This window comes from Gymnodraco acuticeps, unplaced genomic scaffold, assembly GCF_902827175.1.
Source record: "Gymnodraco acuticeps unplaced genomic scaffold, fGymAcu1.1, whole genome shotgun sequence".
Taxonomy (NCBI): domain Eukaryota; kingdom Metazoa; phylum Chordata; class Actinopteri; order Perciformes; family Bathydraconidae; genus Gymnodraco; species Gymnodraco acuticeps.
The window spans coordinates 4,052,168-4,078,845 of NW_022992126.1; the positions used below are offsets into that span (position 1 = coordinate 4,052,168).

Below are 26,678 nucleotides of genomic sequence, written 5' to 3' on the forward strand. Positions count from 1 at the left end.
TTTCATTCTCGTTCTTAACTGAACCACTGAAACTGCACTTTTACAGGAGGTAAAAACACACAAAGCTGCCGAAGAGAAATTCCTTTCCTTTCTATAATGATATAATAAACAAATCAACGTACAGATGTTTTCACAAAGGAAGGTTCTTCTCCATTATGCCACCTTTTTTAATGACATATTGACATGACTTTTAATGACATTTTCATGACAAAATAAATACTACAGTATGTCATGACATATTTTGTGACATTCTGTATTATGACCTTTTATGATTTCTTTGATATTCTATAATGTGACTTCAGTATGGAATTGTATCTTACATACTTTCACACAAATACAAAAAAGGCTTGTTTTTCATTTTTGATGGATCTCCAGCCAGTTTAAAGTCTAAGCTAGTCAGTTTTGATATATGTATGTACACTATAATATACATATATATATATATATATATCAGTGATTCCCGCAGAAATGAAATATACTTTGGGGGAACGACTCGGGGTGGGGTCGGGTGGGTGGGGGGTGCGTGAAAAAAAATCTCCTCAGAAATCTCTCAAAAATTTAGGAGCGGGGCTAGTCCTGGTGGGCTACCCAGGCTGAGTGACAAGGTGGCATCCAGGAAACTGAAATTTGCAGGTCACTGCCATCGACACCAGGAACTTCCAGCTGGCAAGTTAGTACTCTGGGAGCCAACACACGGGCACCGACCAAGAGGGCGCCCCACGCCAACATACGTGGAGGTGCTGAGGAAGGATGTGGGGGTGGAAAGCTCCACAGAGCTGGCCGGGTGTATGGAGGACCGTGAGGATTGGTGAACCCGTTGGCAAACTCGTCTAAGGACGACCTAGTAGTAGTAGTCCTTGATTGGCTCAAGTTCACACCTTTTTAGGGGCGGGGCTAGTGATGTTGTCCCGGGGATGCTTAGGAGTTGATAAAGGAGATAATCCCACTGACGTCATCATTTGATTCCAAAAGTGGGTCTGGACTCGCGCCCATAGAGGCTGTTTACCAGTATAATGGCTCCCCCCAAAGTATAATTTATGGGTGGCTCCCCCCAAAGTATAATTTATGGTTTTTTAAGTTTTTTTTACTCACTGAGCACTCATTGCCACCAATGCAAATGCAAATGAGTGCTCACTGAGTAAAAAAAAAAAAAACCATAAATTATACTTTGGGGGGAGCCATTATACTTTGGGGGCCCCCCAAAGTATTAACATGCTGTGGGAATCACTGTATATATATATATATATATATATATATAAGATAAATTATATTTTGTTATCCTTTTAAACAACATAACAAATACAATTCTTGCCCTAATTTTATCGATAAATCATTGAAGTAGAAGTCTGCTTTACATTTTTATTTTATTTTTTAACATAATTATAGAATCTTCTGTTTTGGGATTTTCATTATTCTAACACATTTTTAGACGTTTTATTATTAAAAACGACAGCAGTAGCAGTTATTTCACTTGAGTTTATTTGTAACAAATGAAACTTGTGTCGACAGAGAACAGAAATCCAAACAGAACTGTTTTTCGGTTTTCACGCGCTCCGAGAACCAATGTAAGAAAATAAAAAGCACTTGTTGACTCGGAGCAGAAAACAAAACAAAAAAATAACTTTACATTTACAGACCAATTAGAGGTAATTGGTCCAAGTAACACACCATATTTTCGTTTTTATACAATTTATAAACTCCAGTTTTATCCATCTACATGATACATTTGGGGGAGGGGATAAAATAGAACACTTCTTTGTGAAACTTCTCTTTTGTGTTACAACAAATCCACAATGTGATGTATCACACATACTGCTGTGCCATAAACTGTGATTTCAGGTGCATCCTTTTAATATATCACTATCTGATACATTCTTATTCACTCTTCACCTTATTCATTATCTATTTATTAATTAATTTATGCAATATTCAATTTCTCTCTGTGATTTGTGTTATTTACATATACACAACCATGTGAGCATTACAGGGTCCATCTTTACTGAGTTCAAGTAAAACTCCTTTGGGAGGGGGAGGGGCTTTCAGAGATAATAGGATACTAGTATTAGTGCATAGTACAAAGAGAGAAAGTGCAAGTCTTCCCATAACAGGTGTGACCAAAGGGGCATCTCAAAAGTGGTACCATGCATACAAAACGACAACAGGGTTACTTTAAGAGGGTGAACAACTGTCAACGATCTCTTAGCCTATATGGTGAAGCGTTAAAGAGCATACAAAAAAAGAAGATGATGTGGGTTTTGTGTTGTTGGAGATGTAGCACCTGATCTTCTTTCAGCCTTTGTCATTAAAGGAAACAAATAACTGTAGACATCAGAATGAGGAAAAAAGCTGCGCAGTTTGACTTATTGTAAGTTTAGGGCTTCGGGTGGGATAGGGTGAAATCTTTGTTATTGAACCTTTTCTCCAAACTGACAAAGATTGCCACTGCCTTTCAGCTTGTTATAGATTTCTAAATAGCTGAGGAAGTATGACTTCTCTCAGCCAGCTCACAGTCGGTGCCAAAGTCGCCAGTATGGCCAACATTTCATAGCAGCCAAACTGAAGTCGGATGAAAGGAAAACACACACAACGTTTCTGCAAGTGTCCCAGGAAAGAAAAGACGGAAAGCTGTTGAAATACAAACTTTTCTTCTGTCCAAAATGATCATCCTGCTCATAACCTATTTTGAAACCACATTTTTAGTGTCTTTAGTTAAGTCTCATGTAAGATATTCTTTAAGATTTGAAGAGATATGATATTATTGTTGCTGGGTTGAAATTGATGAGTACAACTATCCAGCCCACACAGAGCCTTCCATACAACATTTCACAGCCAACAACAGATCACACTTTGACACACCGTAACATAACAAAATAATATACACCGACATTCAGGTCACATACGCACGAGCATACATACATAAAGTACACAAACAAACCCTTTAAAGTAACTTTATCAAAATAGGCGTGTAATATAAGGCACTATAAATCTAAAATCAAAATACTTATTAGATGCTGTTTGAAGTATGAGTTCGATCATTCGTTGGTTGCCGTGACACACAGAAGGATGACATCATCTACTGGAGTTGTGACATAATAAAAGATCTACTTCCTAAGAGGTCAGTGGTGGACCCTCTGTTTGGACACATTTAAACGGTGGCGAGAATAATATCAAGCGTAACATCTTTGTGTCTCGAAAATGATGCACCATCATCATCAATATCATCGTCATCATAATGGCATATAACTGCAGTTAGTGACTTGACACAAAAATATATTACATCTACTTATTGCACACTGAATCAGACAGAGAGAAAAATCATAAGTGAGCATTCCAGTGAGAAAATTGTTCCTTCCCTGAGCCCCCCCCCCCCTAGACCCCGCCCCCATTATTCTACATCCCTTTCGTGCTCCCTGCTTGAGAAATCTTTGTGAAGCTTATTTGGACACATAAATATTTTTTAATACTATTCTTTCTGTGCATACTCTCTGTAGTTCTATCTGGCTTCCTCTGAACGTGCACACAGAACAACTTGGCGAGTTTATTCTCGGGACGTCCTGGCATCAGCATGTTGCACCTCTGTCGGCCCCTGGGAATTCTTCTCTGACACCACAGGCCAGATAGAAATGAGGTTGAGAGTCCCGTGTGCATGCGAAACGCGTGTGTGGTCAGAAACAGAGTGGATAGAGAATACAGGAGTGACACTCAATGGTGGTGTTTCCATAGAATTGTGAACATTTTCCACACTAGTTTTGATTGTACACTTTAAAACAGTACTGTATTACTTAAAAAAAGCTACAGCTCATTGGATTACACAGATAAAGAAATACAACTTTGCTTTTCGTATGGTCAGTGGGGACAAATTCAGAAATCTGTAAAAACAAAACAAAAACGTGCCATAAAGTAAAAAAACAACCCAACATAGTCACATATCTATATATTTTTCTAAAAAACTAAATCAACTTTTTACTTTGTGGTATGCATTTGAAACCGCTTTCAAGTTTCCCTTATCTTTAACCGTGAAGCATAAGGTTGAACTGGTGGTTTTTATTACTGTATGGTAGAAATATCTTCTTTTTCCTTCAAAAGAAACAAGAGTCTGTTTCCAAAACAAAACAGAAAAAAACACTTCTTGGTGCCTCTTTTTGGGATGTGTGTTCTTTGTCTTTTTAATTCTGTGTGCTCTGTGTTTTCAGTCTCCTGTTGACAATTCTCTGGTGCTCAAAAGTCCCAGTTCATTCAGTCCACAAGGCTTCCATAACATGGATTTGTAGACTCCCTCTAGACAGTCCTCAAAATAGAAAAATCTAAATTTCCTGTGACAGCTAAATACTGTAGCCGGTTCCTATATTTAGGTTGGTGATGCTACACTGGTGGTGGACGAGGTGAGAGTTCCACACCCAAACAATGTAAAGCAATCTGGGTGCTCACAAAAGCACTGAAACAAATAGAAAAAAATATTTGATCAAGTATTCTGATTGGAACAGTGGTTGAAGTTGCTTCTTCGGACTGACCAATGGGTGTGTTTGGGCTGAGGGTGCAAGGAAACACCCTTGTCAAGCAGGTTGCTATGGCTCAGTAAGAGGTGCTGTTTCTGGGTACGGGATAAGCCGATGGTCCCCCTTCACTCTGCATGTGGTGGCAAAAATCTTCATAGACACATCGCAGCCTAGTGCATTAAATCAGGCCGCATGTGACCTAAGAAAAGTGCACTGGGTGGGATGTGGCATGTGAGAGATGACCACTCGGGTTTATGTTGCATAGTGATCAAAGCTTCCCAGGTACTCCAGACTGGCCCGGTAGCAGAACTGGTACTGGTCCTGGAGGGAGGAAGAATAATGTAAAGTCAGTGACAGAAAAAAAAGAGTGTTAAGAGAAAATGGGCATGATATAGCAGGGAAACAGAAGGATAACAGCGTGGGAGCTCACCTCTGTCTGAACGGTGGCTGGTCTCTGGGTGCGCAGCATCTTGACGGTCTGGAAAATGTCCACCACCCCCTCGTACCTCATCCTCTCCAGCACGATGCTGAGGGTGATGAAAACACCGGTCCTCCCTACTCCAGCACTGTGGGCGGACAGATGGAAACATATTGAGAGCTGGATATATTTGGAACTGTTAAACCTGTCGTCATGCATAATAGACCGAAGTGCCATGTTCACAATCCTATATACTGTAGATGTTCCTCTCAACGGCTATGTTAGCAGTTACGTCATTCAGATAAATACTACAGAGATCACATGTACATATGGGTGATAGATTAAAGTAAAAAAAACAGCACTAAGTATCTTAGTAAGATCTTAGGCCACCACAAATCTCTGAGCTCAACTGAAAACATGAAAACCAATCTTTAAAACATATGATCCCTCATTTGGTGCTTTTATGATAGTAGTGAAAAGTGCTTTTTCAGGCATAAAAAGTCAGTTATGTGAGATAATTCATGTTATTTTCATTCTTCAGCATTTGTTATGTTACTCCCCTTAATAAATTAGGTTTTTTCTTTAATTTGTCACTCCTTGATCTGTGTATAAAATAAAGGGGTTAATACGAGGAATGGGACTTACCTGCAGTGCACAGTAATTGGCCCATCCTGACCAAACTGTTCTTTAGTTTTGTGCACCTGGCCAATGAAATCAATGAATCCCTCCCCTGACTTTGGCACTCCTTGCTCTGGCCAATCAGTAAACTGGAACTGACGAACTGTCCGCGATTGGCCGTCCTGGAGGAAGAGAATGTGTTTGATTATTTTGAATCACAGAAATAATGTAAAAGCAGTACACATGATGTCTTTTACCCACATGAACACAGACAAACCAATTACTTACCCTGGCGTCAGTGACTTTGAACTCTCGGAGGATGTACTGGGGCATGTTGTACTCAGCCATGGGATCCACCACAAAGTACTGGTACCTGGCGGAGCGCTCTGCGGGCCAGTACTGGTGACATTTCTCCTGCAGGAGGACAGCACAGAGCTGTACATCATGTCTGAGGGATTCACTTCATTCACGTGAGAGGAACAATTTCTGGATACTTCGTCATGAAAATGTCTTCCTGACTGAAATTCATTATTCACTTGGAGATAGTCTTGTGCCAGATGAGATATGATGTCCATGAGATATAAGTCAGACAATTATCTCTTTCACACTCCATCACTGTGTTGCTTGCATTTTTAACGCTCCATATGCTGTTTTTAATAGTTATGACTATAATTTTTTATTATTTTCAGATGTATGTATAAAAATAGCTGCCTATTATATCCACCCTAACAACTGTTCCCTGTATACTTGATTACACAATAATGTGTGTCTGTGTATTTGCATTAGTATTCGTACCCGTCCCATTTCTCTCAGTTTGGTTAGCATGACAACGATGGTGGAGTTGTGTTCCCACAGCATCCTCCAGTAGTCCTCTGTGGTCTCAGCCAGCGGGCCTTGGGTTGCTATGTAGGCCTTCTGCTGCCTAAAAACACAAATAGGTAAATTAAATACTTAACAATGCATATTGTGGGGCAGATTTGACAAAACACTGATAACCGTAACTGAATAAACTAATGCCATGCCTGAAATAAAAGTCAACAGTAACATTGGAAACAATAGTTCGGATCAGTTTATTCTGACCTGTATCCGTCGATGAAGCTGGCGTTGATGTAGTCAGATCCCTCCACTCCTCTGATTGGCTGCAGACACACACGTGTGGTCTCGTAGGGCATGATGTTCACCAGCCGGTTCTTGAACTTGTTGCATGGCAGGTTGGCACTCACAAACCGAGATGTGTGGGCCTTGGCACTGGCCAGACGCTGAAACAAAATCAATATTTTACAATATAAAATTGACTGACATATGAAGAAACTTTCACAGGTACCTTGATAGTGATCTCAGAAGTCGTGTAGTATTGGTAGAAAACAAGAAAAGCAATATGGGGAACAATGGAAACAAGGAAGGATGAATTAAAGGAAGGAGGAAAGTTTAAAAAAATGTGTGGATTCAGATATATTTAGCACAAGCCCTGTTTCCCGCAGGCATACTGGACAAGTGAGATTAGAAAATCAGCTTGACTTGGCAGGCCTGAGGATACTTAGTCAGACGTCTTTCATTGAATAAACAAAAGATAAGGATTGGGAGAAGAAAATATAATACAATGAACTAGAGGAGGAAGAAGGGCAGGAAACCACAAGGCCCCACACTGTCTCAACACACATATGTGAACCACAGTTGATCCTTCACTAGCGAAGGGGGACACACTGGAACACACACATTTGTATGGATACGTGCAGACAGCCAGACGTTAGCACACACTCTACACTCTCGCTCACACTCGACCATTGGATGACATTAAAAGGAATATAGAAAAGGAAAGACAGAACAACAGTGAATAGGCAGCAGGGAAACCGCAGACTCGTAGGGGGAAACAATGGGGTCTCATGAACTGAGCCTCGACCATCGCTGGCTACCGGAGCGCTGTGGGAGAAACAGCAGAAACCTATTTTCTTACAGACAGACCAAGCTGGAAAATCCCAGAGAAACCACAAGTTCACCAGTTCATTTTGGTAGTCTGTACCGAAGGTTCCAGTGCCAACAATAGTAATTCTTCTTTTGATTTTATTTCAATTTGACTGAATCTTATCAATAAAGTCTGGCACTGACAAAACATTTGTGTTTCTTTTACACATGGCCATTATATTTACCATCTGTTAAACTTGGATGAAATCATGCCCCGCTGGCAACCTCTTTAACCTCCATAGCAAACTCAGTGAAAGGAAACAAAAACAGTGTGTCTACAGTAATAGGGTGCTGGATTACCAAAAGCTGCCAAAAAAGCTTAAAATTGTTATTTTCTCACACATGCTTTAACTTTCTTTTATTTGAGGAACACATTGCTCCTCCGTGAGAAATTCCATCCATTTTGTGTTTGGTTGATGAGGTTGGAAAGTTCAGTTTCTGTCTTGTAAATGTAAATGTATGCTAATGACTGGGACACCACTGGCTCATGTTTGAGAACAATATAAAGCTGAGCAAACAGTTGAGCCCACAGTTCATTGTCTTTCGGAGGAGGCTGCTGCCATTAGAACAGGAAAGCCAGAGCAAAGGATGAAGGAGATTGCCCAGAGTGGCTTTGTGTTTACTTTGCCCTCTGAGCGTCAGAGCAGACATAAGCCATTCCAGGAAAATAAAATCCACCTGCTTTCAATATATGTTTGTATGGCTAAATATTCTATTCACCAGCAAAACCAGACAGTTCTGCTGAAAACTCGTCTGGCGAGAGGTAAATATCACAGAATAAAGTGAAAATACCACTACTCAATAACACTCCCTTGTTGCACTCACTCTTCTTGCTTGTGTATCGATGAATGTGTTCTGTGTTCTCACTTTAAATTCTTATCAGCTTCATAAATGCTTGAAAGCAGCCGTATGTCATTTTATTTTAAACTGCAACTTCCTGCCCTACATAATTAAGTATTTCTGTAGCCATCACATGTCCAAAATGACTATGCTCTCTTAAATCCTCAGCAGAACTCTCTTACCTTAGATTCAAACGGTGCAATCCCATAATCCCCTTCAAATCCAACTATCCATCCTGGGTATATGAAACTCTCAGAGGGGGAATGCTAAAAGCCCTGGGAAAGGCGCTCAGTGACTATCAAGGTCAGGAACTGCAGGTTGATAAATACTGTATGTCCCTGTGGAGAAGCTTGCTCTCAAACTGAGAGAACCACCTTCTCATGTGAACGTGTCCAGCAAAAAGGCCTTTTTGACTCCTCCCAGTAGGAAACACACAGGTGTAAATAAAATGAAAGACTCCATTATCAAAAAACGTACTTTTACTACACTTGGGTGAATCTGATCTAACCAAATCACCAAACGTCAATGTAGTCTGGTGGCTTTGAAGAGAGCATAGATTATGGCTTCAGTTCCCAGTCAGGAAGGGCTGTCTGACGGTGAGATCAAGCGATACAAATATTCTAAATACAGCATATAGTATATACTCAAAATGATATTTATCTTTTAGGTGGGCCTTTGTTTTAGGTGTCCAAAACATATCCACACACAGCAGTAGATTGCTTGCTTCTGTGTAGCTACTCCTGTCAGTTTTTCCAAACTGGTGGCTAGCCGACAGCCTACTGTAGGTAAAACACTGACTATGGATAAGTACCTCATAAAACCTCCTTTCAAAACAAAACTATTCCATTAACAACCTCCACACCTTGTTTTTCAGTATCCAGACCAAAACCCCATCTTCATGCCTTTGATGTTTTATATATCAAACACAGTCTGACAGCATGAAGAGAGCCCATCTGTAGACCCTGGTTTATTCTTAAGTGTGAGAAAGGACTGAATATCTACAGAACAAAATTCAGTGGAGCTATTGTGCAGCTTTACCCTTTGTTTGGCCTTATATGTAGTGAGGGGCAAGACAAAGCTGACTCTCTCTCTAGAGACCAGTGGAGTGTCACATCGTAATTTTTCATCGGTTTTATGAACCATCATAAATCAGTTGGACCAAATTTGACAACTTTCAAGGACATGCTGATGAGTGCTCACCTTGAACTCCACCTCCATGCCGGTGACATTCTCTCCTGGTTCGATCTGCGTCAGCCTCTGGATGTAGGAGTACAGGTTCCTGGCCGGGACCTCCGTGTTCCCGCAGGTCACGGCCTCCAGCAATGCGTCATGAATGAAGATGTACTGATCCTCCGTCTGGACCATGTAGTTCCTCTGGGAGCGCATCAGCGTGACATGGCCGTAGATGTCGAGGGTCTTCTCATGCTTGATCCTCTCGGCCATGCCGTCGATTACTATGAAGCAACCTGTGCGACCCACTCCAGCACTGAGCCAAAACGAGGGGGGGAGAAAAACAGGGAACACATGGTGATGCTATACTCTCAACAACCTATGGGAGATAAATTGTTAGTGCTATGCCTTCAAATTCGGTCCAAATCTAGTCCTGTTGCATATTGCAAAAGCAATAACATACTGTGCCTAAATCTACTAAGTATCACAAAGATGCCAGCAAGCAATATTTCCAACAAAGGACGTAAAAACTGACATCAGCGATGAGTCAGCATCACCGTCTGACTGGCATTAGGTAGATATCCTCTCCTATCGACATACAATCCAGAAATATAATACATTTAGCTGCCCACCCAAACACTTCACATTTATGCTGTGCAAGTCCCTAAATGTTGAAACAGCCTGACCAAGCAACTTCCTGCAAGCGAATAAAAACCTCTTTATATGGTTAAATTAATATCAGTGTGTATGTGCACGCTGGCTTGTGTGTGTTGTTCAGGTGAAATGAGATTTGGTCCATTGTTTGATACAGAGGCTGGTTCATGTTAAGGCACATTATGATGGAGTCTTTCCGGGATAATTACATTTGACTGATAATCCTGTTAGATACTCCATCTGACTGCTACGGAAGATTAGGAAGAGCTCCTCTCCTGCCAACCTTTTCAACCCCCTCCCCTCCACCCCCTCCCCTCATCTCTCTTTATCTTCTCTCCAAGTACCCTTACAACACTCTCACACCCGCCCCACCACGTTTTCACTCTCGCATTTTTTTTTAGACTCCATTTTCTCTCCACCTTTCCCTTTCTTTAATTCATCATTTCCATTCACTGTCCTGGATTTGACCTCACCTTCTCTCTCATGCTGCACATATCTCCTCCTTTAACTCCCAGGAGCCAACTCTCCCTCTAAATCATTCCTCCATCCCCCTTTCTTCACTCTCTTTTCCTCCTTCCACCATCTTTACCTCACTAATTCTCCCTCCCAAGAGCTTCTGCTCCATATTCTCTCCCTCTGCTACCCACTATCTTCTCTTCTTCACTCCCTGGTAGAGCAAGCAGGACTTGGGCCGAGCTCTGAAGATCAACATTGTGCCGAGAATGCAATGACAGGTGGACAGATTTATTTCTCCAAGCAGCATGTGAGCCTCCTGCTGCTGAGACGGCAGCTCATTTGAATATAAACTTATGAACCCAGATCTACCACCAGCTTAAACTGTAAATAGCGAACACTAAAAGCTACTTATGGAAAAGAGGGTAAGCATGGCGGCCGCTGTTGTTGTAAAGTGAGGTTGTTAAGTGCGGAATGTGGGTGTCTAAGCCACTGAGGATGGTTTGGGGTTTTCATAATGGCAGGTCAATCTCATTTCAGCTCAGGACCTATGAATGATTGTATACAAGTGTTCTTGGACTCTTTTTGAATTTCACAGACTCCTGGGGATACAAAAGAATGACGTTGCCAAGTAAAACCCAAAATAACACATAAGTGTTTCATGAAAGCCCACACACACACAATCAAGGACCAAATGGAATTTATTTTTGGTCATGGACCACTTTTCTTGGGGATTTTAAGAATGCTTTTAGTACAGTAAAATATATGACATTTTTAAAGTTAGTCATTAGAAAAACACAAGCACTGAGTAAAGACACACACACACACACACACACACACACACACACACACACACACACACACACACACACACACACACACACACACACACACACACACACACACACACACACACACACACACACACACACACACACACACACACACACACACACACACACACACACACACACACACACACACACACACACACACACACACACACACACACACACCTGCAGTGGACGACCATGGGACCCGCATCTGGTGGGTTGCAGGCCTTGACCCTGCGTAGGAAGGCCAGGAAGGGGGTGGGATGTTCAGGTACCCCGTGGTCTGGCCAGGCGGTAAACTGGAAGTGACGAACCTCACGTTTCTCATTGAAGCCGCTCTGTCAAAAACGTTTAAGATAAAGCTGGAATAACTCTATATTTATGTTGTTGTTTACAAATATATAGTGTCTGATAAAAAAACAAAACCCACAATGTCTCCATCTGTCTTTCAGTACTTTTCAACCTCCCTACCCTGTCTGTGGTACTCAGCGCTCTAGGCACATTTGTTCCTTTGTTCATTGTTGGTTTTTGGCTTTTGGGCTTTGCCTTGGTTTTTTCTGCTATTTGTTGACAACAAGAATAATCGAAAAGATCCCAAGACTTTCAAATGTACAACAGTAACTCATGGCTAACATGTATATGTGAACAAAGTAGTTTATTTATTGAAGCTGACAGGGATTGTAGGTGACATGAGAGATGCATTACTTTAATCTCATTGGAAATCAATATTGTATGAAACATTAAAACAAAATGTGGTCGTTCTCCATGCTGGGTCACAAAGGCAGCTGCATAGTTATGTACAAACTGTGACATGGCCACAGCATAAAGCACAAACACACAAACTAGTAGGCATGAATATTTCAACAGATCAATACACACACAACCCCATTACACTCCACTGCACATGTCATGTTACCTTGTAGAGAGCGAAGGTCCTGACAGAGTAGGTGGCCAGCTCCACTGTGTCCAGCAGAGTGACCTGGATGAGGCCGTAGGTCTCTGTGCCCCGCGTTGGCCAGTACTGATCACACTTCACCTACAAGGGGAAGAGGTAAGAAGCTGTGAGAGATGCAGAGCAGTTTGTATATGCCTGTACACATGTTTGTAAAAGGAAAATAAAGAAATATAGCTGACTTTGGTTTGTGTTCTTGTGTACAGAGGCAAAAAGGAAGGGAGTTTTGAAGCTTATCGGTTAGAGTTTTTGAAAACTCAGATAGTAATGTTTGGAAAAAATGTGCATTTTGCGACAACCCAGCGTGTGAAAGCGGTTTTAGTAAGTTTGTGGGGTGAAGAGTGACAGACAGAGAGGCAGGGGAGAGAGTCCTGCATACGTTGTGCTTTAAATACTAGAGAGCTGTACTCCATGAGAATGCCATATGTTGGTGGGCTCTCACATATAGCCAACACAGAGCTGGAAAAATCCACTGACACCTCAAGCTGAGCCTGCACATATTTTATGCTGTACATCAAACTACATTCCAACCTCACACATCCCTACAAAAATACTTCCTGCACAACAAATCCCAGATTCCATGACCACCAAGACACCTAGGATTCCCTTGAATAAATCAGCCATATTTGTAGTTCTTCGCCTCAGCCTCGGAGACCACAGAAAAGATAGGAAAATATCCCAGAGGAGGGCCTTGGCAGAATCAGGCCAAACCAAACGTTATGTGCTGATCCCTCCAGTCCTCACATCAAAGACAGCAGGGAGCTCAGCTCAGCTCGCTCTGCATTCCACTGCTCCAGACTTGGGATTATGCGTTTTGGCCCGGGACGTTCAGCCTGTAATTACAGCTTTTCAACTGTTGTTTTCCCACCAGACCTTGAGACACTATGGGGACAGGACCAGTTGTCCACGTAGGGGGGCCAAACCCTGCCAAACACTGACAGGAATCGCAGTAAATGCCTGTTGTGAAGACTTTATTATTCATCGGTATATTTGCTTAAAGGAAAACTGCCGTGCTCTTGTGTGGTTTGATTGGTGCTAAAAGGAAGGATACTGGCAAGATTCCCACTGTGGGACCATCTGTGATCATCTCTGTTGTTCTGTAATGCGTGAACACATAATGGCGTATTGTTGAGAGGTGTTCAATTAGATTAAATCATTTTCTCCAACAAGCAGCTCAATCCTCGCTCAAACCGTAGATATAGTAGTAGGGGGCTTATAATAAACAGTTAAATACAGTTAAATTGGCTGCTTCTGCTGTTGCATCATGTTGTAACTACCTTATTGAATTGAGAGAATTTAAAGCTTAGCAGTCATTCACAAACTAAAGATGAATCATTTTCATGAGGCAGTGGTGTCACAAGTTAGACACTTCTATTATTGTTTGTTTGGTGGCTCATCTAAACTCTCCTGTCATTTCAGATCCCGCCTTCCTCCAGGCCCTTGTAATCAGCTCACTTCCTTCACCTGGTCTCCCCAGCCCTTCCCCTCACCTGTTACTCATTCCCTCATCACTCCACAGTATTTATACCACCTCACTATCACTTGTCCTTTGCCAGATTGTTGTCGTTTCCGCCAAGCTCTCCAGTGAGTGTTGTGCTCTAGCCTAGATTTTTGTCCTGCCCGGTTTTTGATCCCTGCCTGCCTGTTTACGGATCTTGAGTTCCTGCCTGCTCCCTGTCTGGTTTTGGTTGCCTGTCTGACGGATTTCCTGGTTTTGACCCTGCCTGTCCCTGACCTGAATAAACTGAATATTGCTATACACTGGTTGTATCTGAGTCGTGCTATTGGGTTCTGATCTGTACCTGTGATCATGACAAGTGGCAGCCAACAGCTTACAATTAGGTGATTTGCAGTCCTTCATTATGTACTGAGTCTTTCCTCAATAGCTAAATCCTATCCTGCATAGCCAACAGACAGAAACACAGTTGTGCATGTGATCATGCAAACTGAAGACACTAATGTGCACTGTTTTTGACCTGGAGTGGGTTACAATAAACTACATCTCGGACCAAGTTAACTATGAGTGCCTTTAGGTGAGTTGAAAACAATCCTGCATTCCTACTAAAAAAATTGGCATTAGGAGAACAAGGGTAGAAAACATCAGAAAAAAGGGCACTGAAAAGGGATAAAAGGTAAGGAGAAAACCATGTGAGGTTGCATTTCAAAATGGATTAGCAAAGGAGAGAAAGAGAGGTCTTGCCTTAGAGAAGAAATAAGAGGGCATCTGAGGGTCAAACAGACACAACAGAGACAGTTGGGAAAGGTTGAAAAGGAAACAGAGTTTAACACAAGACACAGGTTAGTAGGAAACGAAGCACAGATGAGAGGAAAGGATCATTTTCCGAACACGGCTCTGGACATAATTGCTTAGCGCTTAATCATGATTCACACCTCAAGCCATTCTTGTTCATTTTATTCTAACATGACATGCTCATTACATTGCATTTTTACTCAAGTGTATATTCTGTTAACAACAGAACAATTCCTTCGAGCTAAATGATTTTCTAATTCATTACCTACCCCTATTTAATTCTTCTTGTAATCCCCCTAGGTCTTGCTCACCATTCTAATCCATTATATTGTACTGTACTCTATTTTGATTAACTACATGCCACCTACATGACGGATTTAATTTCTTACTTTACCACTGCACTTTAAGGTTGGTCATCGTATCGGTTGCTTTTTGGTTTATTTAATAAGGTTATTTTCTGTACTTTATGGCACGTCCTTGTCTTTTGTCTTGCTCCTTTTCTTGGTTATCCTGTTCCTTCCATATCTTAAAAAAGTGTAATGTCCTGCCGTGCCTCATTCCTCCTCACTGCTCTCAAATCAACCATATCCAATCCTATATTCCAGCCTTATTCAACTCTAACCTAACTGTTCTTTATTTCTCTTACTTTACTGTAATTGAACTTTTATGGCCGTGTCTTCTCACCTCTATTCTACTAAATCAAGCTGACTTCTACTTCTTCCACAACCCGTCCTATTCTCTTACACATATTATTTTACCCTTCTGTACCCAAGTCCTCATTTGAACATACTTTTCGCTTTCCTTTCTGAATGACCATCAATCCTATCTCACGCTAACAGTCTTACTCTACACTGCACCTTCTTCACCCTTTACTGTGCTGACTGTGGGATGTCCGGCTGCACTTCACACTACATGTCACTGCTGACACTTCCTCAATCATCTGAAAAGCAGAATGCTGCAAATAAATAATGGATTACATGAACAGCATGTAGCCTACCTAAGCAACTTGCCTGCTGATGTACACTGGCACAGACCGAGGATAAAAAGGTATGCCACGCTTGTCAGGATTTAAAAAATGCAGTAGGAGTACTCCTTTTGAGGTCTTTGGCATTTATTTAAAAAATATAATGTTTCACTTCACAGTTTTTGCTTAAAACATTTTTCTTCGGACATCATTAATATACAGATTCTAATTGCTTTATCCAGTGTGTAGCTAACCTGAACTGGTAATAGTACATGATGACTCGAGGAAATTCTTATATTTATTGACCTTAACCTAGTACATGTATACCTTATACTGTATACCAAATTACCTCACCATACCCAACACAAATGCTTCCTTATGTCTCTCAATTTTTCCCAATGTATTCCACAATGTCTTGTGTTCTGTGCTATCTGTGCAAATCCTACCAAATCATTCGACAAAGAGAAAAACCTACTTAATATTGCATCCTAACATTTACCCAATTTCCAGACTGACCTATCTTCTCCTGCTCCTCCCTATTCTGCCTGATTCTTTTTTATTACATCCCACCTTTCCCTTTTTCTTCTCTCGAAAATCAATATTGTAGTGGCGCAGTGCTGTGCTACCCCTGTCCTTGCTGTCCCATATTCCCATGTTATTCCATCCCTTTATTTCTTACCCGTGATTTCTCTTCCAGCTTGGTCATCATTATAATGTTCGCTGTGTGCTGCTCCCAGACCAACCTCCAGAAATCCCCAAAAGTCTCAGGTAGGGACCCCTGGGTGGCAATATAGGCATTCTGTCGGCGGTAGCCATCAATATAGTTAGCATTGATGTAGTCACTGCCGGGGACACCTGCGTAATGAAGAAAAAGTTGAAGTTAGGGAGAATGTTGAAACAAATGATGTGTGCACTACAAGGTGAGAAGTTGAATGAATTGTGATGAAGGTTGAAGAGAATAAACAGGGGAACATGTGTGTGAAGTTGATGCCACTGATGCTGAAATATACATCAAATGTCTTTCCACTGCATCATATGTATTATGAATGGCATCAGGGTGGAATGTCTCTGCACTGATTACATGAAGATCGTATCTGTCTGTGTAATTTCCTTTACAGATGAACCCGATTCTTACTATGATTTACGGTGAAATAATCTATATGGATTACTTAAAGTCTGCTGCAATGAAATCAGGTTTATGTCTCAGTAATAAAAGGTACAGACCATCTGAGGTCATGGCAGGGAGATTAATGTTTCCACAGGGCCAAGCGTCCTTTGGTGTTGGATTGTTCAGCCGTCTTGTTTTATAATACATGCTAAAACGATCATGGGCCTAATCTGACTACACTCTGGATGTGTCGCTTTGAATGTCAATATGACTGTAAGGCCGTCTCTGTGTAAGACTCAGCTGACACTGCTTGTCCTGGAAGGGATTGTGTATAAGTGTGTGTGAGTGTGTGTGTGATGTGAGAGACCATCTGTGTGTGTTTGATTTAGGATCAGTCCTGCTCATCTGGGGCCTAATACCATAATCCCAAAAATCACTGAGTCACAGCTCAAACATGCACACATACACCAAAACACCAATGCACACACACAGGCATACACACAGACGTGTACGCGTGCATTCAGCCGTGACCCGATTTGGCTGAAGTGGGACCCAAAACTCCTTTTGAATCGTCTAATAGCAGTTTACACTTAGATAGAAGTCAATGAGCAAACAGTAGAATCCTGACAGGAAGAAACTCATGCAGCCGATCTTTTCTCTTGCAGCCTATTGTAAGAGCACGATTCAGTCCCAAAGTAAAAAAACCCACGTCTCGCACACACATGCCTCACACACACGCACGCACACACACGCACGCACACACGCACACACACACACACACACACACACACACACACACACACACACACACACACACACACACACACACACACACACACACACACACACACACACACACACACACACACACACACACACACACACACACACACACCACACACACACACACACACACACACACACACACACAAACAAACAAGCAGACACTTAAATGACAAAGGAGAACGGGGTTTTTACACAATTTATTCTAAATGGGATGAGGACAGACGGTAAGACGAGCTTCTAACATATGTTTATCAACCTCAGTCTATAAAAGACAGCTTTGCTAACTGCTTTGATGTGCTACAACTTTATTGCAAGGGACTACAGCAGAAGCACTGTGCAGATAAAACACACACACACACACACACACACACACACACACACACACACACACACACACACACACACACACACACATACACACACACACACACACACACACACACACACACACACACACACACACATACACACACACACACACACACACACACACACACACACACACACACACACACACACACACACACACACACACACACACACACACACACACACACACACACACACACACACACACACACACTTCCAGTCTCTTGGTGGTTACCCTGGCTTGGCAGAGAGTTCGTGTTCATGCAGCATGTGTGGAGGAGACTGGGAGCAAAAGTGCATATCTGTGCTTGTGCAAATCCTGGGCATGTGTTTTAAATCTATGGAAAAGTGTGTGTATGTGAGTGTGGGTTGTGTGTGACATGCTCAAGAGTATATGTGTTTTCTAAACTGAAAGAAAGATAGACAGCCAGGGCTCCAGGACAGGCGGGGGTGGAAGGACTGCTCACACATGCTCTGCCCAGATAAGGCTCATCGGTTTGGGCTTGGCCTCCCACTGCCTCCCTCTCTCCACTTTCGAGCTGCCAGTTTCTCTGCCTGAGGTCTTTTCGAGCTGAGGTGGGTGAGTGCGCATCAAAACGCACACTGAGAGCAAGACTGAGAGTTTTGTTTTGTTTTAAAAGACCAAATTTAGACGAATGGGCATACCGTGAAAATATATTAGTGAATACATTATTAATAAAATGTGAGCTCATTTATCTCCATTAACATTAAAATGGTGAGAGACCGCATCAAATATATGATTTGGTGGCAATTGCTATCCTGAAATGATATTTTTATGGCTGATGAAGTTAAAGCCCTTTGTGTGAAAATGAGAAATGGCAATGAAATGCTACTTTGGGCTATTAATATCGCATCCGTCATGGATTGCAGCTTTCACACACACACACACACACACACACACACACACACACACACACACACACACACACACACACACACACACACACACCACACACACACACACACACACACACACACACACACACACACACACACACACACACACACACACACACACACACACACACACACACACACACACACACACACACACACATTTTCATTGAACAAATGTAATCCATAGCCTCTGTTTCCAACCCTATCACAACTTCATGCCCAGGCTAAACCTTTGGCCCAATATTAATCCTGAAACCATGTCATAAACCTCCAAAAGCCTGTTTAAAAAGGCCAACATGCTGTCACTTCCTAATAATGACCTGTTTCTTACCCTCAATGCTGGAGAGTATGACTCTGGAGTGATCATAGGCAATGACGTTAGCATAGCGGTTCTTTGGTTTGTTGACCTCCAAGTTGGAGTTCTCCCATGTGAACTGCTGACCGGGGTCGATGGACTACAACACACAAAAGTCAAGGTCAAAGAACAAATAGGAAACATCAACACTATATAACGGAAAGTACCACCGTTAACCTCTGGTATATTTAATTTAATACTGTTATAATATCATGCTATTTCTTAAAATCTCCCTTGAAATTCAGATAATGGCATCTAGAAAAGCCAGAAGCAACTTTAAGCTCACACACATTGTCCAATGTTGCTGCAGAAAAAAACCACAGCATTAGAAACCAAGTACAAATTGAACATTAACAAGGTATTACTGAACTTGAACAGGAATGTCGGCAAATATGATATCCCATTTCAAGAAACACCAGCGATGTAGGGACTTTCCGCTTTCTCTACCAGAGAAAGATGATAAAAGCACAATAAATTCCTCTGGGAGAGAAAGGATGGTTGTGTTAGACCAACACATTAAGTTCCTGGAGGGTAATTACAGTGTAACCATCGCTGTTAGCTGGAAGAAGCAGACATGAGGTCATTATTGGGCTCTCAATGGAGAGGGACGAAGAGGAGAGAGCCAGAGCAATTTAGCAATTGTGAATATTTTACGACACATAATTATGGTTTGGTTAGGGAAAAATGGACCAGAGTGGTACTGGTTGAGTGCATGCGTGTATGTGTGTGTTTGAGACTGCTTTCCGCGCACTGCCCAACATCATGTGTGTCTGATTATTACACCGCAATCATTTCTGGGCTCTCTCTCTCCCTCAGTGCTTCCTCCATCCATCTCTCTCGTTCCCTCGTTGAGGGTTCAGCACCGAACAAAGCACACAGTCATGCAGAGAGAATGCGGGGCTCAACAGAGTGGTTCAACTCACACCACAATTACATACAGATCTCCCTCACTGTCTCTTCCGCCCTCCTTTATCCTTTTCTCCCTAAAAACATCCTCGCTCTGTTTTTCTCCCCTGCATAATGTGTCCTTGTCTTGATTTATATACATATCTCTGTCACCCACAATTTCTCTTTCTCTTGTCTTAGCCAATTCGACCCTTATGCCTGCTTCTTCCCCTAGAGGCCGTCGGTCTAAAATGATTCGATTTTATTGCAAAAATAAAACATTTTAACCCTTTTAATAGCTCTCTGTGGGGTTCATTGCAATGCCAGTACCATTTGCTACACAGTCAGCATGTTGGGTAATATGCTACTGAAGTGTTTTTGTTATTTAGTCCAGCAGTTCAGCACACCAAGTTCAGGCACGTTGTTATCTCTAAGTACATGCCGTTTTGTCCCAAATTAACTGTGCGAAAAGTTGAAGAGAACTAATCAGAAATTATTTTTTTAATAGAGAACACTGACTTCATGTATCTCTTGGTGGGTGTTCTCTCTCCAAAGCAAACTCTTTATTTCTATCTCTTCCTCTACCAGAGCGTAGAAATAAGTGCTAGATAACCATCTGGCTGTAAGCAAACTCTCTTCGAGCCTGCAATTTCAATTTCCCCCTTATATTTGTAAAGATACCGACAAGGAAAGGAAAATGTGTGTTATCTTGTATCGTTCAATGAGGATGAATCAAAGTGCATCTTAACTTTGGACACTACATGAGGCAACAATAAATATGTGTTTGATTGCATCAAAACCAGATGAATTCACCAAGTTGAAAGATATTCAGGGACACATAATCAGCATTCCTACCTCGTACTCTTGGGAGAACTTGAGATTGTCGTTTGCCTTGAGGCGCTCAGTGTGATCTGCCAGCTCAGAGATGGGGACAGGCGGGTGACTTGCCATGCCTGCCGTGCAGAAAAAAAGAAAAAGAGGCCTTTTAGATACATGTACAAAAAAAGTTTGGGGAGGAAAATGTTAAGAGCAAGGATTCTCAGAGGTGGTGTTGTTTAGTGTTCTGTCCACAGTCAGCAGAGGAAGCAAATGGAGGTGTTTTTTTGTGTTAAGTGACCATTTTCTCTCCGGGCGGACAGAGAGAACAATGTGCGTGTTCTGAAAGTTACTGAGGCACAATAACATGTCCTCAGAGTGAATGCACACGGCTGGTGAAGACAAAAAAAGACTGTGACACAGGCGGTTAAACATTTAGCATGAAGATCTTTTTAGGGTTTCAAAAAGAAATATTCCAGAGGCATTTTGATGAAATGTCGTCAATTCAAGCAGCTTCATCCTATATGGGATGGAAGGTTAGTTAGCCTGAACATGGGAGAGAAAGTAGAAAAGAAAGAAAGAAAGAAAGTAGAGATAGATTGAAATAAAGAAAGAGATCAAATGAATACGGTAATATGGAAAACAATGACAGCAGAAAGAAGATCTATGATCTATAGAGGACTAAGACCAACTAACTTGACAAACGGCGATAACCGCGGTACACTGATACACGGTAGGCTGAAAAGGGAAACAACACCACAGTTAATCTTATAAAAACAACTAATATGTCACACATCTATCTCCAACCAGTGTCAGTATGTGTATAGAGATATCTCTAGTTTACCTGGAGTCTGGAAGTTGATTCTGCGTAGCTCTACAGGATCAGTGGGATTGTGGGACGACATGGCTTTGCTGCAGGGGAAACTGGCTTTCCTGCCTTCAGCCTCGGCCCTTTTCCTGGAACAACAGATCAACACGCAGCATTAACATGTACCTCAAGCTGATGAATTGAAACCTTTTACTGCATAACATCTTATTGTAATCTTACACATAACCTCAAATTATTGGGGGATTTGTGTCTTTTCCAGAAATATTGGAATAACTGTGATTCTCAGAACGTTTCCGTATCAACTTAGCCTAAACTCTAGTTGACTGCTGGTTTAGCGTGGCTGCTTTTTCATATGACTATTACTTTGCTTGTTGTCTGGAAAGGAGGAAGATACTTTTTTTCACACATACACACACACACACACTCCCAGGAATTAAAAGTAACATATACTTGATTCTTTTTATGCTAAAATCACCGACATGAACAAACTCAGGGAGAGCATTTGTCTATGTCTTTTACTCGGAATAATTGTTGCTTTTATGCCTTCTTTCTTTTTATTCAGTGCAGGTAACTATAAAATCATCTAAGAAACATCAAGGTAATCCTGACTCTACTGGGATCCATTATCCAAAGCATTCTTTGCAAAGGCTTTTCAAGGAAAACACCCCTGTAGGACAGAGGAAATGGTAATAGGCAGTGTTTGTTTACCTGTCAGGTTTGCTGGATCCAAACAGGGAGAAGAGGAGATAAAAGGACAGACAAGGATGAATAAGATTAGTGTCCAATCAGAAAAACATCAGGGACTGAGGCTGATTTCATCGTTCTCTCATTAAAACTCATCACTTTCAATGTAGATACATTAATTGCACCTCCTATAGACACAGAGATGACAGCAAATCTAAATGACAAAAACTCTTCCTCTGATTTCATAAAACACTGCATACATATTTACACAGCCTATTACTGTGACATCTACTTTATAATGTATCATACTAATAATATGTTGCAGCTCCTGAGACATTAATAGCTGTTTACACTTTAGGGCTTATGAACTTTAGAATATTACCATAAAGGTTAATACTTTTGCAATACCACAGTCACAGCAATTATGTATGTGCAGTAACAAAGCTCCATCCAGCAGAACAGATGATTATCATGAATAACACTAATGAGTGCTAATGGTATTTCCCCCTATCTGTTTTGTGAGCACAATTTGCTCCCTGTACACAGATTTTAAGAACAAATGATTAAAGAAACATGCAATTAAATGCACATAACAATTAGTAAACAAACCGATAGGGAAGTTAATTGTGTCGCCTGCAGCAACGCAGGAAAGCAATAAATAAACCTTAATGTTTGTTTCATAAATAGTGGAAACACATAATGAAACAGCTGGGCTTTGTTCAGTCTCGGCTCGATTCTGAGGTAAATCTAAATGTTTTGCCGATAGTTCAGGTGTAGGTCCAAACTATTTACCCATTAAAGCAGAGGTTTCTAAGGGGGTTTGAAGGAAGAATAACAAGAATAGTGATACAAATAAATGAATATGAACCTTGTCAATGTATCCGAGTCAATACCTTTTGACATTAGAGTAGACTGGAGGTGTTGGGGGGCACACTTGTCTTATTTTTTTATCTCATTGGGGGCCCACACTGTCAGACTTTGAAAAACTCTGCCCTAAAGCAATATTCCAGACAACTTCAGTTTAGGGAAGGATAATACATTGTCTGAGAGATAACTGACATCATTATTTGTTCATGACCTTACTCTGTCGAAGGTGATTCACAAACTGCTGATTAAGATGGAACAGTCTAACTACAGGTAATTAATATATTAAAATATTAATAAAACATATATTCGTTACCCAAAAATATTTTAATATTTTTAGTTGAATACACAGAGGAGCCAAAAACAAGTAAATCCCAGTAGAGTATCTGTTGCCCTTGAAGACATAAGCTAACTTTGTAATAATTTTTCTTATCTCGTATTCACAAGAACATTTAATCCTTCACCCTGTCTCTTTTGAATCCCATTGCTCCTTCTCTCATCAATCACAATCATTTATTAAACCATGTTTTACATCTTCCTTCCTCCATGATGCGGTCTTTACCTCTTGAAGAGGAGAATGGCGATGACGATGCAGACGATGAAGATGACAGCCAACACAGGCCCAACCACCCATAGTAGACCCTCTTCCTCGTCAACGATTGGCTGAGGGTCCACATCCGATGAGGTCACAGGATCCGAATAGGGGCTGGTGGAGTACATAGTCTGGAGGAAAGCATGGTTTTATGCGTTAATAAAATTGCATTTATAAAAAACTGCATTTAGATGATTGAACTGCGGGGGGGGGTTTGTGTTTTCACTCACGTTCTCAGAGAGGTCAAGCAGCGCAAGCACAAAGAAAACATATTCCTGTCCGTTCTGCAGTGGCCGGTTCCGGAAGTCACCGTAGTTTTGGCCATCTCCTAGTGTGAACTCCAGGGGGAGGGTCTTAAAATGAGCACTGACATAAGCTCTAGGTTCTGATTGGCCAGCCTGTCTGCGGATGCGGAGGGCTCGACTGACACTGGTCCTGTTGATCTCTTTCAGGAGCTAAACGGGAAGACAGGGTTAAACAGAGGAGAGGGATGAAGTCAAGATAATTGATACAAACTTTGAAAGTTTAACAACAAGGTGATAAATGACATGAAATGGGGAAATAACACATTCCTATATAAAAAAATGTGCAAACAATTACAATTTTAGCAATTTCCCCTCACACAAAAACCCTCATCAGTGGAGGAACAATGGGCTGTAAAGAGCTTTATCACCTTAGCACAAATGCCTTCATCATCAACTAAATTGCGATTGCATTTATCTATTGAGACAGTCCGACACATAAAACCTCTATTGAAACATGAATGTGCTTTCATAACAGCTTAATGGAGCGAGGAAGTCTTTAGAAAAAGGCAGGAAGTGAAATGAGATGGAAAATATAATGCAAAAGTATTGTTTGGATTAAACAGAACAATGGATGGCCAGGTCATCACCTTTGCATAATAAGACACAAATGATCTGATAAATAGAGTGGAAAAAACCCTGCCAGTAAACTCAGCATTATTCTCTGGTGTCCTGTTGGTGAAAATACTTTATTTATCCCTCGAGGGAAATTTTAAAATGTTGCAAGCAAATGTACAAATAGACTTCATTTACACACGCATTCAAAAAAACAACTAAGGCTTAATGGTATTGACCTGTCCATAGCTGGCACATCAAATCCAACACCAACAAGGCATAAGTCAACAATGTCATAATCACATTACCCAGTTAATCATCATTACCCCCCCTCAACATTAGCATTACCTTATAATAGGTTCTTTAATATGATAATTATTTAGCTGTTTATTAAAATAACCTCCTGTCTGCTGCATGTCTCACCTCATCCAGGTTCATCTGGTCGGGCTCCTCCCAGGGATTCAGGAACTTCCCTGCTCTCTGCTTCTTCAGCGGCACCACCACCACATAGTAACCCCTAAAACACAGCAGGTTCAGGTTTAAGGACAGTCTCATATTTACTGTACAAAACTGTCACTTTTCCATGAAAACAACAGATGTCTATTTTGTATTTTCATTTTCTTTATCAGTTTCTTTTTATTCTCATTTGAGATGTATAAACCTCTTATTATGTATTAATTTTACTTCTCTATTGATCTTCTTATTGCTGTCCTTTTGCTGCAAGAACACATGTACCCACTGGGGATCCATGATAAGGGTTTATCTTATCTAATCTTCAAACTTACCGACACACATGAGAGTGGAATTGATTTTGCTGTCTAACTCTCAGAAGGAAAGTGAATACAGATGGTTCCCAAAATAATATGCTTCAAAGGGAGTATTGTATCATTAATACAGTATATAATGCAGCAAGAGCAGCAGCTGTGACACCACACTCTAAATCTAAACAGTGTGGCTGTTTTTGGAACAGAGGGCCATGTCTGAACAATAATACCACTAGGGTCGGGGAAAGAAGTCAGAACATAAGCAGACGCCAAGCGATGAGGGCACTGACACCAAACTCATATGTGTCCTCAGATGACTCACTGCAGTGCTCTATGCTACTACGTCGAGTGGTACAGTAAAGAAGCTTATTTATGTATGTTTGTTATAGCTGTAATGCAAGCAAGATTAAATGAATTGTGCTTAAAAATATATATAAAATAATATGGCATTTTTTGGCAAATTTGGGAGGTAATAGATTTAGGTCAATATGATCATCTTCACCAAATAAAAAAAGTGTTTGCAGATGTTTTTTACAGTGTGTATTACTATCTTGAATCAAGGCATCTGAAAGGGGAAAGACTCTTGTTTCTGTAAAGAGCAAAATGCTGTTTGGGACTCCAAGAATCCCCCGAACACTTCTGATGTACGAGAACAACCTGCAGGAAAGTGGCTTTAAGAACATGTTCTGTAGCAGTGGAGAGAATCAGGTTGTGCTTTAAGGCTCAAGGACTGCTTCCACGTGATATCTATATTTGTTATTGGTTATACAAAAAGAGAGATGAGATTATCAGCTTTGTGCTTTCATTTGGCCTGTTGTGGGAGTTCTCAGACTTGCTTTGCTGCCAGCTCAGAGAAATCCCCTGCGATGGACCAATAAATGAAAAGCAGCAGTAGGACGAACAAGTGAAATTGGAGTATATTCTGCAAGGCCTACTATTAAATAATACTCCCATTTAATCATTATATTATAAAATAATTTCCCCTCTCACTCTCTTACTCTCATTCATCATCACTACCTGACTTTGGAGGTGGTCTGCACAGTGGGCAGCTGCACTGTCACCATGCCGTCAGCGTTGGTCTTTCCCACCACCATAGGTTTGGTTTTCAGGATGTCTGGGGCGGTGGTGACGGTGACGCGGTGCTGCAGCCCCCCCGCACTGTTGGCCCGGTTAGTGAGTAAAAAGGAGTATTGCGTGTCTGGTTCCAAGCCAGTGATCAGCTTCTGGGTCAGCTTCCCAT

The 26,678-nt window shown here is 41.3% G+C and overlaps 1 protein-coding gene across 1 annotated transcript in view; it reads right to left on the reverse strand.

Moving 5' to 3' along the window:
* Positions 1 to 1,461: 1,461 nt before the first annotated feature.
* Positions 1,462 to 26,678, reverse strand: part of ptprdb (protein tyrosine phosphatase receptor type Db) — a 165,327-nt gene continuing 140,110 nt past the window's right edge. Inside the window, 18 exon segments of the mRNA XM_034203321.1 lie at positions 1,462 to 4,817; positions 4,927 to 5,062; positions 5,560 to 5,714; positions 5,821 to 5,946; positions 6,328 to 6,454; positions 6,613 to 6,791; positions 9,535 to 9,820; positions 11,628 to 11,782; positions 12,361 to 12,480; positions 16,291 to 16,466; positions 19,124 to 19,247; positions 20,888 to 20,985; positions 21,693 to 21,805; positions 22,386 to 22,397; positions 23,788 to 23,948; positions 24,048 to 24,272; positions 25,098 to 25,191; positions 26,456 to 26,678. Coding sequence (XP_034059212.1) covers positions 4,749 to 4,817; positions 4,927 to 5,062; positions 5,560 to 5,714; positions 5,821 to 5,946; positions 6,328 to 6,454; positions 6,613 to 6,791; positions 9,535 to 9,820; positions 11,628 to 11,782; positions 12,361 to 12,480; positions 16,291 to 16,466; positions 19,124 to 19,247; positions 20,888 to 20,985; positions 21,693 to 21,805; positions 22,386 to 22,397; positions 23,788 to 23,948; positions 24,048 to 24,272; positions 25,098 to 25,191; positions 26,456 to 26,678 — 2,579 coding nt within the window. The 3' untranslated portion in view covers positions 1,462 to 4,748.